At 45.7% G+C, this 15,203-nt stretch overlaps 1 protein-coding gene and 1 long non-coding RNA gene across 2 annotated transcripts in view; one reads left to right on the forward strand and one right to left on the reverse strand.

The window, feature by feature from the left end:
• cadpsa (Ca2+-dependent activator protein for secretion a) overlaps window positions 1–15,203 on the reverse strand; it is a 69,351-nt gene that overhangs the window by 18,413 nt on the left and 35,735 nt on the right. The window contains exons 17-24 of the mRNA XM_076013200.1: window positions 14,250–14,318; window positions 11,187–11,293; window positions 8,275–8,431; window positions 6,414–6,555; window positions 3,262–3,417; window positions 2,713–2,860; window positions 1,076–1,150; window positions 218–301 (exon numbers count right to left, since the gene is read on the reverse strand). Of these exons, the coding sequence (XP_075869315.1) occupies window positions 218–301; window positions 1,076–1,150; window positions 2,713–2,860; window positions 3,262–3,417; window positions 6,414–6,555; window positions 8,275–8,431; window positions 11,187–11,293; window positions 14,250–14,318 (938 nt within the window). The remainder of the gene's footprint in view (window positions 1–217; window positions 302–1,075; window positions 1,151–2,712; window positions 2,861–3,261; window positions 3,418–6,413; window positions 6,556–8,274; window positions 8,432–11,186; window positions 11,294–14,249; window positions 14,319–15,203) is intronic.
• The window catches only part of LOC142879788 (uncharacterized), a 236,548-nt gene that overhangs the window by 11,547 nt on the left and 209,798 nt on the right, over window positions 1–15,203 (forward strand). The window lies entirely within an intron of this gene.

The following is a 15,203-nucleotide window of genomic DNA, read 5'->3' on the forward strand; positions in this document are numbered from 1 at the left end:
TATATTTATATATATGTATATATACCAATATATATTTATATAGCAAATTGTAATCAGTAATATGACAATGATCATTCATTCTGACTCATGACTCGTTATTGGATGTTTACACTTTTAATATCAGAATCCAATATGGATTTGTACTGGAGTACACCAAACAGAGTATTTGTACTTGGTGACTTGGCACCTCTGCCAAGTGGTGTGTGCTGTGACTCACAGTGAAGGACAGGAAGGACGAGAAGAGCGTCCCCTCGTCGTATCGGGACAGCTTGGCCAACACGCTCTCTAGGATGACCACAAACTGAAGGACAGACAGAATCCAGGCTGAGTGGCAGTGTGCCAGTGTTTCCATGCAGCAGCTGAGACACTCAACTCAACCATACTTTACTGTACATATACTGGAACTGTAGCGCACTCATGGCCACTGCCTCCTGGCATCACTGCCAGTACCTGCCTGCACTCATGGACACGCTGCAATCATCACAATCATGGTAAATCACTAGATTCATAGAAATCCCATCTGTATGTTTTTAACCTGCTATATAAATACTGCACTGCACTGTATGGCAATTATTATCAAATTAATACTTAAATTAATACATTATTTCATATTTGCACTTTATAACAACAGTTATTTATTCATTTGCACTATATATACATATGTGTGTGTGTGTGTGTGTGTGAATTACATTATATAATGTGTTTTTTTATTATGTGCTCATTAAAAGCTGTTTGAATGCCTCGGTTTTATTCTTGCTCCATTGTTTTCATGTTGTTTCTGGGTTCTTGTCTGCATGGCTTCACAGTTCCACAGTTGTTTTATATGTAGAGCACTTGGTACATTTTTTTTTTTTTTTCAACAGGTGCTATATAAATAAAGTTATTATTATATACAGCACATTGTAATGAAAGTGACTGCCAGGCACTTCTGGTTGGATTGCTAACAGCATTGGGTTGCCCTGCACTTGTGCAACTATGTGCACTGACAGTAAAGTTGAATCTTAATATTTCTCTCGCTGGGCTTCAAACATTCCTCCACTGGATCTTCAAGCAACAACAGCAACACTGTTCATACCTTGGCCACCAGGAGAGTGATCATCTCCCTCACCGTCTCCTCAATCAGATCGTCAATTTGGGAATGGTATTGCCTCTGAAGAAGAAGAAGAAGAAGAAGAAGAGGAAACACACCGTGTTACTCTTCTATAATAACTGAGAAATATTTTAATCTCTCCTTTCAACAGCTCATCTTCTCATGGCAAATAGCAAAAAATAAAGAAATAAAACAGACTTTGAATTGAAATGGTCACATGTATAAATAGATAAATCCAGAAATAAATCCAGAAATGAATGAAAAATAAAGAAACTAAGGCAGCAACATGTTTGTAAGCTGCAGCAGGCAGCAGATGAAGCTGCCTGGAAGCTGCATCTTGTCCTGGTGCTACGTGTCAGCATTACTGACAGCATTATTGAGGGGCTGAACTGGGGAACTGGGGGAGCACTGGGGGTTAACTGGTTGGAAAGGGGGCTTCAGTCGTACACGAGGGGCTGCTAAGCGATGACGCCGTGAGACCAGGAAGGGAACGCAGCAGCAAAACAAGCAGGAAAACCCGAGGATTGCCAGTGTGGTTAGTGGTGGTGATGAAGAGGCTCCGGCACTGGGAACACTGTGCAGAAGCCTCTCACTTTGCCTGGGAGCAGCAGCGGAACAGCAGAGGACTGTAATGAATTCATCGTTAGAAATTACTGTCAGTCTCCAGATTCTGTGAAATCCGAGAAATCTCACGTCTGCTCCATGTATATTCAAGACCATCAACACATATGCTAATGATATCCAAACAATAGGGGGCAGGGGGACGGCGAGGGAAAACTGATGACTAATTAGATGTTGGGGAATTAAGGGGTGGGATTAGCCGCACTTACCCACTCTCTACCAAACTGGCACCAGAAGGGAGGAGAAAAAGATGACAGAAGAAGAAAGAAAGAAGCAACGTGACGTGTGAAAACACAGGACGAGACAGGACACACGTTAATATAAGGAAATATAAGGCAAAGAAAATACACAAAAAAAAAAAACACTTCAAGCCATGCTCACTTCAAACCAACATACCAAGCAGGAAAAAAACAAAGGTGTTGTTTGTGTTATTTTGAGCGAGGTTCAGTGATGTGAAATCTAGACAATGCAAATATTTCCATAATTAAGGTAACAGGAAGGGGGATGTGTCGTGTCCATGGTGACCATCACACACCAGTAGTGATCCATACCAACTTCAGATGGGCTTTCAATAAAGTACGTGGTTCATGTAGTTTGATCTGCTTTGGTACCGTCAGACTCCAGAAGTGAGCTGTGTGTTCACATCGTATTGAAATCTGTTCACTGAAGATATTTTTACACACCAGTCAATAAAGTGCAGGATGGACGACTTTGACAACGGACTGGAATACATAAAGCTGAGTGAAGAACCAGTGATCCCGAGTCATGGTCTGCTGCTGCTCTGCACAGCCAGTATGCAGGTGTTGTGAATGGGTTGGCCAGTGGGATTGCCTGCAGCTACATAGATTCCAGTTTGTACGGAAACAAACGTGAGTTTGCAACCGGAATAAATTGACATTCCAGACAACCCAGGAGTACAGGACAAACCTCCTCCAGGGTCCACTCAAAACCGGACGCACCATTTCACTGTCAAATGGGGACAGGCTGGAGACTCTGCCTACCTCCTGGCCCAGGTCCATGGCACACAGCTTGGCTGACTGGCCCTTGGCGTCCACCATGACGTTGAACATGGTGCAGATGGACTGCGGCACGCGGAAGTCTGTGGCCCGACTGCTCCTCTGCAGCTTGGCCTCGAAGGCTGCCCGTGTCCTTCAGAGGAGAAGGAGAAGGAGGAGAAGGAGGAGAAGAAGAAGGAGGAGAAGGAGAAGAAGGAGAAGAAGAAGGAGAAGGAGAAGAAGGAGAAGGAGGAGAAGGAGAAGAAGAAGGAGAAGGAGAAGAAGGAGAAGAAGGAGGAGAAGGAGAAGGAGGAGAAGGAGAAGAAGGAGGAGAAGAAGGAGGAGAAGGAGAAGAAGGAGAAGATTTTTTTTTTTTTTTGATTTTTTACAATCACATTTATTAAGGAGGAGAAGGAGAAGGAGAAGAAGGAGGAGAGGGAGAAGGAGAAGAAGGAGAAGGAGGAGGAGAAGGAGAAGGCCATGTCAATACAGTGTCGGCCACTTGTACACTAGAAGTCATGCTACACACACTGTGTACATGTATGAGCCTGTTACCGTTTAACACAGGATTCGATCATGTCACTGGACATGAGCTTGAGCCGGGTCTCCAGGTGTTTGCCAAACTCTTCTTCTGGCCAGTGGAGATCTCGAATGAACGTCTGCAGAGCGTCTAACTTCCAGAAGAGGTCCTCGGACGTCCCCGAGCCGTTGCTGCAGAGCAATCACAGGTCGGTCAGTGGAACCATGGAGTGACCATCAATCAATCACTCCCCCTCCTGCATGGATGGCGTTAGTTCCTGCAGTTTACTGACGCTCCTCAACCTCCAACAGGAGGACTGACAAAGACGGCAGGTATCTGCAGATCATGGACCACAGGAGTGGAGTCCTGTATTCACAATGGACCGTGTGAAGTTCCTCCTGGTTCCTCCTGGCCAGGTGGCTGACAGGTGCAGCTCTGCTCCTTCCTTGATGTTTACACATCTTCTTATCACTCTGCTTTATGACGTAATGGCACAGGAAGTTCAGGCCCACAATAAGTCTTGAGCTTTGAGCTTTTTCCTGTCATTATTTTAGTAGAAGCAGGAAAATAAAACAAATGTTGGCGGGAAAAGTTGGATGGTGTTGAATGAACGCAGGTGTTTTTAGTTGCGGTTGTGTTGAATCTCACTCAACAATGATGTGAACACTGAAGGGCCAGATTGACAGACAGCAGCCCACTGCTCAGAGACCTTCACCCCAGCAAATAGACTGAGGTCAAGGTAGAGCAGCTCACCGCCGTCACACAGTGACGAGACTGAGAGGAAGGAAAAGATGCAAGGATGAAAGGACCAGGCCTTCATTTTAATAGAAAAACAGCCTCCGTTCTACATCTTCTACATCTACAACATGACCACCAAAGACTTTGGGACTCCTGGAGAAGGAGGAGGCACTTTCTGCTCCTTCAGCCCTTGCAGTTTTCCAGTCCTCATGAAAGGGTTGGCAGATGAAAATGAACAATGATGGGCTTCACTTGTCCAGTCAGTGACTGCTTTGCCCAAACTGGAGCTACCATCTCCTACAGTTGGCATGAACGCGGCCTTGAACATTACTGAAGTGCTACAGGTTCCTTCTTCTTCTTCCTCCTCCTCATTGTAGTAAACAAATACATGAAAATAATGATCATCATAATCATAACAATAATTATGTATAATAATTAATAATAATTGCTATTATCTTACTATTATTGTTGTATATTATCATAAAAGTTATATTCTAGTGTATGATCATAAATATTAGAAACAAAGATTCAATAAAGGAAATAATGAAAACTTGATGCTGATTTTTTTTCTCCTTGTCTTTGCACAGCATTCCAGTTGAGGAAGGGAGGTAGTGGGGGAGGGTGGGGGGGGTGGAGGTGCTGCTGTGGCAGCATCACTCTCAGCAGGAGACAGCAGTATATGAAGAGCTTTGACACCTCCGTCAACGGTGCAGACAATGTTTCACTTAGGAGTTTTGAAGGGTGTCAAGTTAGTGTTTATTAATATATTCAGAGTGCTTCATTATTCCAACTAAATTGTGAATGGTTGCAACAACAAAAAAAACATTTTTGAGTTGTATCTCTTACCTAAAATATTGAATTATTATTATTATCATTATTCTTATTATTTGACAGGTTCTCTGGAACACAGTTTCAGCGAGTAGACCTCGGTGGTCTGATACTGTGGTCTGTGTGAGGGGGGGCTTGCTAGTGCTAGCTCTGCTTTGGTTTAGCCCCGCTCATGCCAGATACATGCAAGCATGTCTTGGACAGCAGTCAAATGCAGATACACACTCTGTGTCACTATTAGACGCTGTCCAGTGTGGCGGAGAGAGGCGGGGCATTTGGACCAGGTTAACATTTGGGACCGTGAGGTTTGGTACTTTCAGCATTTGAAGATTAACATTGGGTAGAGAGCCTGTGATCCCCCTGTGAAGAGAAACACAGTATAAAAAGGAAAGGAAAGACGAGATCAAGGTTCATGCAGAAAGGATGGGAAAAAGAGATGCAACCAAAATGGAGATGCGTTCAATGAGTCTCTCTTGCTTTTGCCTTCCTCCACATGACTTCCTTCACTCTGCTGATGTCTGTGCACCTGCCCTCGTTCTATCGTCAATGCTAATTAGAAGCATTCAGGGGTGCAGGAACCTATTGCGGGTGTCTTCAGGCCAAGGCGGGGTTACGCTCTTCACACGTCGGCAGCAACTTTGACTCACATTCGCTCGCACAGTCAATTCAGCGTTCCCAGGTCACCTGACCTGGATGTCTTTGGACAATGGATTTCTTTTCTTTTCGCCTCTGAGTTTCCAAATACATGGAAATTTTAAGAGCCAGAGCATTGCCTTGAGCAGAGGCCACTAGGTCAGCAATTCACTTGCAGGATTTTAGAGTCAGATTTCAGGGAGGTTCTTAACCACGCAAGCTGTGAGGGTCATCCGTAAAGTGGGCACATGGAACCTAAACACGGCAGTCATCCCATGCACTAAGCGTGTGGTGGGCTCCTGGACTCCTGCTGCCAACTCAAATTTGGAACAGACCCACTCTACAAGCTGTCCTGTCTCCAGGATTAAACTATCAAATTAAAGATGAGGTAACTGCCCAAGAAGAACCTGGTGGCCTACAGTCGTTGGTTTCCCTGCTCTTCAAACTGGATCACATTGTTCAGAGGAGAGTGAGCCTCTGCTCGTGCTGAAAGCTCTGTCAACAATCCCAATGACAACGACTCCCTTTCCTAGACTGGCTTTGGCATCTGCCTCTTTTGCAGGGAGGATGGATGGCAGGGTGGATGTTCCCCCATCAAACCATTCCTCCAAAGTCCTCCTGGCCTTCCTCATCCATGATGTTACGCTGCCTCCTAGGGATTGACAACGGATTGTCTGCAGATTTCGGTTGAAATGTCTCCCTTCCTCTTTGTGATCAACTGCAGGCCATTTGACTTTGGCTCATCCGATTGCTTTCTCCCCTTTCTAGCGATGTGGCTTCACTGCCAGGTGTCTCTTCATAATGTTCAACGTGTAGTGTGGGGACCAGCTGTTGTGTGTCTGCCTTCTGCCCCCCCCCGGCCATCCTCAATATTGGAATCAGCAGCATGCTGCTATCACAGTCATTTCCAGATGTCTTATAAACATGAAAACATATTTGACTTCAGACGGAGGAGAAAACAGGTTAAGACTGGCAGAGGTATGCTTACTTGACTGGTTCCCAGGATTCTCTTTCAAACCCTCTGTGAATAGACTGGGCAATGGAGGACTCCATCAGGTCCACATATCTCACTACCAAAGGAGCGTAGAGGTCCTGCAGGTGCTTGTGGAACTTTCCATTGCACAGATTATCTGGGAGAGAAAGCAGATGAACTCCTCTTCAATCACGTCAGGATACAAAGCACAGCACTCATTCGTGCTCACTGGTAACCAGCAGAGTGGTCCAGTGGTCGAGCGTCCGACCCTGGGACTGGGAGGTTGCGGCTTCCATCTCCATGCCAAATGCTATACAAATGGCCCCCACTGCCTCCCTGCTGGGCACTCGGTATTCAGGGTTGGAATTGGGGGCGGGGGGGTTTGGATCAGCCAATGGTTCCTGGGCGCAGTACCGCTGCCGGCCACCGCTCCCTCAGGGGTTGATGGGTCAAATGCGGAGGACAAAGGGATGTGACAATGACTGGGATCTTCACGGTCAATAGTAACCCGACTGTCCTTTTTGTTCTGACAAAGTCACGCACACAGAGCCCTTCGCTATCCGTGCATTGGCATGAACATGAAGACTCAAACCAAGGCAGGTTGATGATGATGAACACTAATGAGGGAGGTCAGCGTCTGCAACTTTTCATTAGCAGGTGTGACTTGCTGTGCTCGTCACTATTCCTAAATAAAGGGGATAAAGTCCTGTGATATTTATAAACTCGGCAGAGCAAACACATTGCCTGCAGTCAACTGATAAAAAGGCAACAGTGACAAAGACCACAGGAGATAAACTGGGGGCCAGTGTGGTGCAGCACTGTGATGCCTCACGGCTCCACACACTGCATCAGGGCATCTTTGTCTTTCTTTTCCTCTTCCCCTCTGAGCGCTTGTGTGCGTGTGTGTGTGTGTGTGTGTGTGTGTGTGTGTGTGCGTGTGCTGGCATTGGAGTCAAGGTCGATCATACACAGTAGGTGCAATGTTTGTTGTGTTGGCTGATTGTCACTCTTCCAATTAGCCACTTGAGCGGCTGCTGTCCACTTGGATGTGTTGTGTCCAGGAGTGTGTTCGCAGGGCTCGCCGCCGCGGCCCACCTACCCCAGCTTTAGACCTCATTAGCTCTTCAAATGCCAGTCCCACTTTGGCGCCTATCTGGTGCTAAGGCTATTTACTGCAACATAAATGCATGGCTGTGGGCAGCAGATGGAATGACCTTCTGTGACGAAGATGTCCCCATATTTCCTAATCATTTCCTGGCCGCTGTCGCTCTCTGCCTGCTCTGGAGGCATCGCTCTGCTTCCTCTTTGACTGTGCGAGAGGGATTCAAGGTGCCAGGGGCTGCGATTTAGGGCTTTTTCTCAAATAAAAGTGGATTGATTGACTATGAGAGACATTGTTGCATTACCTGCTATGATGTAAAAGCGGTGGGAAGCGACAGCCTCTGCATTTCCAGTCAGTCAATGCAGAGGCTGTCAGGACACAAGTGCACGCTTACGTACATGGAAGAAACGGTTTCTCAATTTGAATTTTCATTTCAATTTAAAATATATGAATATATTTTAAACATATGAAGTGTTAAATATCTTGTCATATTTGAATTAATTTTCAAAATAATGGTGCATTATTTAATTTCTTTTTTTTATTTTATTTTTTTTAACTTCTGATATCTCTTTGTTCTTGGGAAATTCTTCCCTGCTGACAAATACTGACAAGCTTGTTTCAATGCGACCATCAGTCAGAACCAGAGAGGATTTGCAGTGTACAGACACAGCCATGCAGTTCACCAGGGAGAACCCTGCGCCTCCACAGACCATATGTTCATATTAGACACGTCGTATGTCTATGTATGCAAACACATCAGGGCCCCTGACTCACAGTCTGCTCTCAGGAAGTCGTTGAGCAGCTGGAACAGAGGAAAGCTGTCCCAGCTGTCAGGTGGCTGAACTTCAAGGGCTGCGTCCATGTCAGCTGAGTAGAGACATAAGAAGGTCTCAGCATGCTCCACCATCAGGTCTGACCACCATGCAAAGGCCTTAAGAGGAAGAACATGAGACACATAAAGAAAAGACAGGATCCCAGTAACCCAAGGGTCCAAGGTGCAGTGAGGAGGGAGGGGGAGGGGGGGGGGGGTGAGACAAGAAGAACAAACAAATAACCCAGCCAGAAATCTGATTGTTTGTTTGTTTGTTTGTTTGTTTGTTTTTGCACAAATACATCATCATCCATTGCATCTGTTGCAAACCAAAAAGAAAACACAAGGATTATGTGTTGGCCCACAAAGGAAGCAGCAGCAGCAGCAGCGGCGGCGGCAGCAGCAGCTCCTTCACAAGCACGGCAGAGCTCCTTGAATTTTCACAGCTCCTTGACTGTCACTCAAGAGCAGAGACGAGACGCCAGTGAGCTGTGCCTGTCACACGTGACGTCTCTGCACGAAACACATTGAGTTAAGTGACGGTTGGGGAGCGGAGGACTCTCATGCACATCAAAAACACTTTAATGACTCCACACATTCTCACACTTGTTGTTCCTCTCCAGAGACCCTTAAGTAGTGTTCACAGCAAGCTGTCAACACTGCAACAGAAATGTATCCATGAGCAGACATGAGCAGGTGGGGCTGGTGGTGGTGGTGGTGGTGGTGGAGGAGGTGGAGGTGGTGGTGGTGGTGGTGGTGGTGGAGGGTGCATGCACTTGCCTTGGGAGCTCTTGTAATTTGGTGTAGTGGAGTTGGAAAGATGATGCTTCCAAAATGTGCTACTCATGCAATCATCTCTTCACTCGTCTTCTTTTTTTTTTATCAGAATAGAATCCGTGTTTGTCAAAGGTAACGTGTCGGGGAGGGTCATCTTTAAATTTCAACATATAAGAATACAGAATGATTAAAGTTCTTCCCTGCGAAACGGGCTGAACTGTCAGCAATCTGTGTCAACAGGTTCTGAAGGGAGAATATTGGTAAGGAAATAAGATAGTGGTGACAAACTTCACAAACTTTAGTCGTGATACTAACGTGTGCTCGGAGGCCACCAGCTGCACGTCAAATGAATGCATTGGTAACACTTTATAATAAGTACACACTAGTAGGCATTGGTTAAGCATTAACAAATACCCAATGCATCGTTTACAAATCATTTTCCTGACATGAATTCTCATAAGGATGTAGTTTACAACATGTTTAACTCATCAGTAACAAGCACGTTAATTGTGTATTGGTAAATACTGCAGTTTTCATTGACAAATGGATTGACTTTGTTGTTAAATGTTAACAATGTAACCTTGCCTTATGTCAACTATCTACATGTTATTCTGCAGTGGAACTGCAGCACTTTTCTTTGTGTCATCGTCTTGCAATTTCATTTTTTTTCATGTTGTGACTCGACTCAGCTTGGTTTGGATAAACAATATGGAGTTAAAGACAGATGACTGCATGGGAGCTGCAAACTGGACACAAACTGCTGATACAGGAGATACATATTCACTTTGGGATGAGGTGGAACCAGCATTAGAACCAGCATTAGAACCAGCATTAGGGCCACAAGAGGGGAACAGTAACACACAGATTTCACCAAAGAAATTTCAACTATAATTTAGAACGATTCAGGAATATGTGTAGTAACCACAGCGATATCTGTGCCAGGGCATCTAATGCTGCTTCCAGGGAAGGTTCACACACTTGGAGCGAGTGTGCCAACCAGGGAAGCGTTTCCCTGGAAACCATCACAGAAACATGCCTCACATTTTCCCCATTGTGACGCATCCTGAGGGATCAATGGAGATAAATGAGCGTCTGGGAGGGAGAAGTGGGCGGCGGCACACCTTCCCCAAGTTCACGTGAACTTTGTGGGGTCACGGGCACACAGGCAATCATCACAGGGAGGGTTAGCATTGTCAGGGGAGGGGGGCTGGGGGCTGGGGGGGGGGGGGTAGAAAACCAGGTACAAGGTGCTCCTTGGGCTCAAGAAGGAACACAGTGAGAACATCCAGAACTTTGTACTGTTTTCTATGCAGAGGAACAGAAGCAGGTGCACGGGACAGGAAACAGTCACGTACCTCTTTGCCCTGCTTAACATTTCCCCCCGCAAATCAGAACGAATCATTCAAATGAAAAGTAGAAAAGGAATAAAGGAACAATCAATTTTGACTCGGCCTCAAACACACAATAGAAAGCACAATACGTCTGCTGACAGGAAGTTGCCGTCATTGGTGATCACACTCGACTTCTATTTTCTTGTTTTCCCCCTCTTTGCCCTTCAACGTAATGCAGTCTATCATCGTCCACTGACACAGCTGCAGGGTGTTTGAGGTGAGAGACGTTGGGCCTTTATCAGAGATCACTGGAATTCAAAAGTGTGTGTTCAAAAGGAGAACTATTGTTCTGTGTTTTAGAACCTAAAAGCACGATGCACTACAAAACGTGAGACACTTGACGACACCAAGGGAAGATTTTAGATTTGATCCAGTGTACAGTGACTGAGCGTTTGACCGCTGCATCCATAGTTTCACTGTAGCGACAGTGTCGTTTGTTTGCAAGGCCCTCGCCTCCATCTACCTCCACCTCAGAAGATCATGCAGTGCAATTCCAACTGTTGCCTGGAAAAGACAGTGGACATTCTCCTTTGTCTGGAAGATGAACTGTTGCACTGTGGCTCTCGTTCACAGTGCTGCTCTCTATCTGTGTGACAGAGGTCCCCCAGGGTGGTCAACTACCAGCCATGACTGTAGACTGGCCATTCACCGTACACGCAGTGTGTGCGAGTGTTTGCGTGCGCTGACTGTGCAGTGGGCACTCTTACCTCAGCATGGTGCTCCTCATTTTGCTGGAGCACCTCAATCACCAACTCAGCAAGGCGAATGTTGTCCTCCAGTTTCTTGGCAGGGGTAACCAGGCGTCCCACGTTCTCTGCAGGACAAAAGCCACCAGTCAGCACCAAACCTGTCCGAAAGCTCCACAGTCCTGCTGCTGCTACATTCATGCAGTGCAACGTCTGTAAAGTCATTCCCAGTTGGAACTGTGTCCCGTGTTTTACTGTAATAAATGTGACTGCCTGGAGAGTCAGAATGATTCATCATGCAGGTCATGCTGTCCCTGAGTTTAGAAGAAAGTCGCTCAGAAAATAATGGGCGTGGCCGTGGCCTCTAAAGAGCCGAACCTCAGCCTGAACCAGCGGTAGAGGCAGTGGGCTGTGAATGTTGACAACACTGTCATAGGAAACATGGAAATGATAAAATGCACACTGAACGCTCATCATGCAGTAAGGCGACTGTTACCTTGTGTTTATCATGTGCTTATCGCAGTGTCTCTTTTCAGTTCACATTGTGCTCACACACTAGTCAGCACCACAGAATGTCCTGATGAGCTTCAAATCATAGCTTCATCGTAACCAACGTTGAGTGAGCAGATTGACTTTGTGCCATAGAGCCGTGATTGTCTGCCCTGGGATTCAATTTGAAACGCTGCGAACGTTAGGTTGCATTTTGAAATTGGCTGAAGGCTTTGGGATAAGCACGGTGATGCGCTGGGGAATACAGTGGGGGGGGGGGGGGGGTCAAGGTCAAGTCAAATATTTAAGGAAGCCCACCTGACAACGTACTCAGGGCCACCGTCCTCCTTCAAAGATGGCAGCTCACCAGCAGCAAGACTTTGACCAAACCCTTAGCTTTTACCAAGATATAAACATCATAAATCAACCTCATCCAGATGAAAAACCCTCCAGGGTCGTTGTCCCTGAACCATGGATTTTATGTTCAGTGTGCTCAACATAACTTATCTATACTTGTGTTATATTTTCCTTATGCAAGAAACACCTCTGGCCTTGGCTGGTTCTGAAGATCCTGCCCATGTGGACTAAGAGCAGAGTCTGGAGTCAGAGGATGGTCTTAAAGTGCAACTACCATGAGAAAATACCAGACTGCATGGAGAAACTATGGAATACACAACCAGAATCCCAGCAGTCTGGAGCAGTTCTCCCCTGTCAACAACACAGGGACCGGTACACAAGGACAGGGCAGCCCACTTTCCCCATCACTATTCACTAAACTCATTCAATAATTAGCAGCCGCGTTCTGGCAAAACCAGAAACACCAAGGCATTCAAATATCAAGTTTAAATGAGAAAATCTCTCTCTATGCTGATGATGCATTACTCTCTCTCCAGAGTCCAGGCTTCTGTCCAGGCGTACAGATCGCTTTTCTGGTATCGCTGACTATTCTACTCACTTGAAGCATGTGAGGGGGAGTAACAACTTCAAGCCATTCCAAGACCTCGTGGCCAGATATGGAATAAAAAAAGAACAGTTGCTGCTTATTTATTCACCTGCAAATGAAATTCAGAATTCAGACAAGATTGAAACCTAAGCAGGTAAAATGGAAGCTCTCACCACAGTAACACCCTGCTTCAACTCTCACCTCCCTCTACATAAAACCCACCAGAACAGACTGCGCTCCGTCCCAGCCAATGGGAACCAGACCTGCCTTTGATTCCTCGCCACAATTTCTGGATACACTTAAGATGCCTTTCAGTAACACAATCACTATAGTATATCATGTACAATACAATGACGAAAAAAATCTCAGATTATCACACCAATATAGCAGATAGTTATCGGCATGCTATACGGCAATGCAAATTCTGTCACATCCTGAACAGGTTGAGTGAAGTTCAGATGTGTCTTTGTTGAACAATGATTGCATCACAGAGGTAACACGTTAGAACAGACTCAGAGCATCCCAGTCAAGAATGGCCTGACAGGAAAGGGTCAGACAGACAGAGTAAAGTCACCTGAAGTCTTCTGTTTTTTTAATGAGATTTCTCTACCAAGTGAAAGTTTCAACTTAAAAGCATGGACAAGATTCAAAGATGGAGATAAGATGAGCAGAGGAAACCATCAGGTAGAGTGTGAGTGTGAAGTATGAATTTAATACAGCACAGCAGTGAAGAGGCAATCAAAAGAGGAAATCTCAGACCAAAGGCGGAGATTACAGATTAGGTTCATATTAACATATCAGAAATATGCATGCAGTCTTGGAGTCGCGTTTACCTTCAATGTTGAACACATTTTGTTTTTAGGAGAGGCTTTATAGAACACACAAGACTCACGATTTGACCTTTGATCTGGCGTCAGTATCAGAATCATGACGTTATATTTGTGTGAACTATGAGACAACATATGTCCAGTATGTGTGTGATGTCTGACAATAAAGTTGAGTTGAGTTGAGACAGAGAAATGATCACCGGCAGTGTTTCTCTCACATGGCTCAAAAATGTAGGACTAGGACTAGAACATGGGCCGCAATGGCTGTGGGTGGCCTATTTAGATGGACCATGGTCATGAGCACTTCTCAAGACCATGGTCCATCCAGCTCAGTGGTCTAGTGGTCGAGTGTCCACCCTGAGACTTGGAGGTTGCGGGTTTGATCCCCGGCCGCGTCACACCAAAGAGTTCCCACTGCCTCCCTGCTGGGCACTCAGTATTCAGGGTTGGACCTGGGGGGGGGGGGTTAGATCACCCAGTGATCCCTGAGGGAGCGGCACTGGCTGCCCACTGCTCCCTCAGGGGACGATGGGTCAAATGCAGAGAACAACCTTCACATCCTTCTGGACGGGACAATCACTGGGACTTTAAGACTTTAACTCAAGATTTGCAGACAAGCAAAGTAAAAATGCATTCAAGTCTCTCTCTCACTCTCTTACACACACACACACACACACACACACACACACACACACACTGGCTGCACAGACTGACATGGATTCCATGCACAGAGCAATGACCTGTAGAGTGTTGTGGTGTTTTCTAGTGGAAGACAAGGAGAGCAGAGGGAGGGAGGAGGTGCTGGGGAGTAAGGAGGGTACTCACGAATGGTTAAATCCATCACTTGAGACGCCAAACAGAAGACAGGGTGCTCATACATCTCTCTCTTTTTCCCTACAGAACAGAGGGAAGATACGAGGGCATGCAGGAGGCCGGGGTCAAAAAGGATGAGGATGAGGAAGGACTCCCGCCGAAAGCCAACAACTGGCCAGTCCGGTCTCAAGCAGGGAAGGCAGACTCGCTTGTCTCTCCGGGGAGCATGAACATTGAGGTACAGTACACCTGGCATTGAACATTGTTTAAATCAATGAAGTCATCGTCAATCATCATCTTGGATGAGATATGGAACGTTGGAAGAGGAGAGCTGGTTTGATTATCATTGGATATTAAATCCCTACAATTCAAGTATTTTACTTGAGTTTTTTGCTTTTTCTATCCATTAAATGTGAAATTAAACCCATTGTTTTTGTCTTTCAGAAGTAGAGACTTCCTACTCAATATCACTCTATTATTCCATGATGGGACATATGAGGCATTCATAGGCGTCGAGGCCTCTGGGCCTCGGAGAACTTTCACAGAGGTGGAGAGGAACACGACAGCCGTCAACAAGCAACCAAAGCCCTGTGAAGGCCTCGACTGTGTTTTTTGTGTGTGAGTCTGTTTGTGTTGTACTAATGTCGGGCTCCACTTGTGTCACTGTGTCTTCTCTTTTTGTATTTAGCTTGTGTTGGGGAAATCTCAATTTGAGTTCAATCCTTCCGGTAAATTGTTTCATCAAGTCAATTTTGTCTTGTTGAGGCATTCAGCTTTCCTCTCCTCTTTATTCCACTGCATAATGAATTTCACTGCCTTTGTTATTCCCTGGACCCCACCTGGGACCCTAACAATTGGCAATCTAGGTACTCTAAAATTAGCCTAAAAAAAACAGGAACTTTACAAAATTGAAGTGTCGTTAGCGAGAACCACAACTCATCACCTTCTGTTTAATGACTGGAGCCA

This window comes from Nelusetta ayraudi, unplaced genomic scaffold, assembly GCF_046127955.1.
Source record: "Nelusetta ayraudi isolate G7.1 ecotype Tasmania unplaced genomic scaffold, CSIRO-AGI_Nayr_v1 ptg000146l, whole genome shotgun sequence".
Lineage (NCBI taxonomy): Eukaryota > Metazoa > Chordata > Actinopteri > Tetraodontiformes > Monacanthidae > Nelusetta > Nelusetta ayraudi.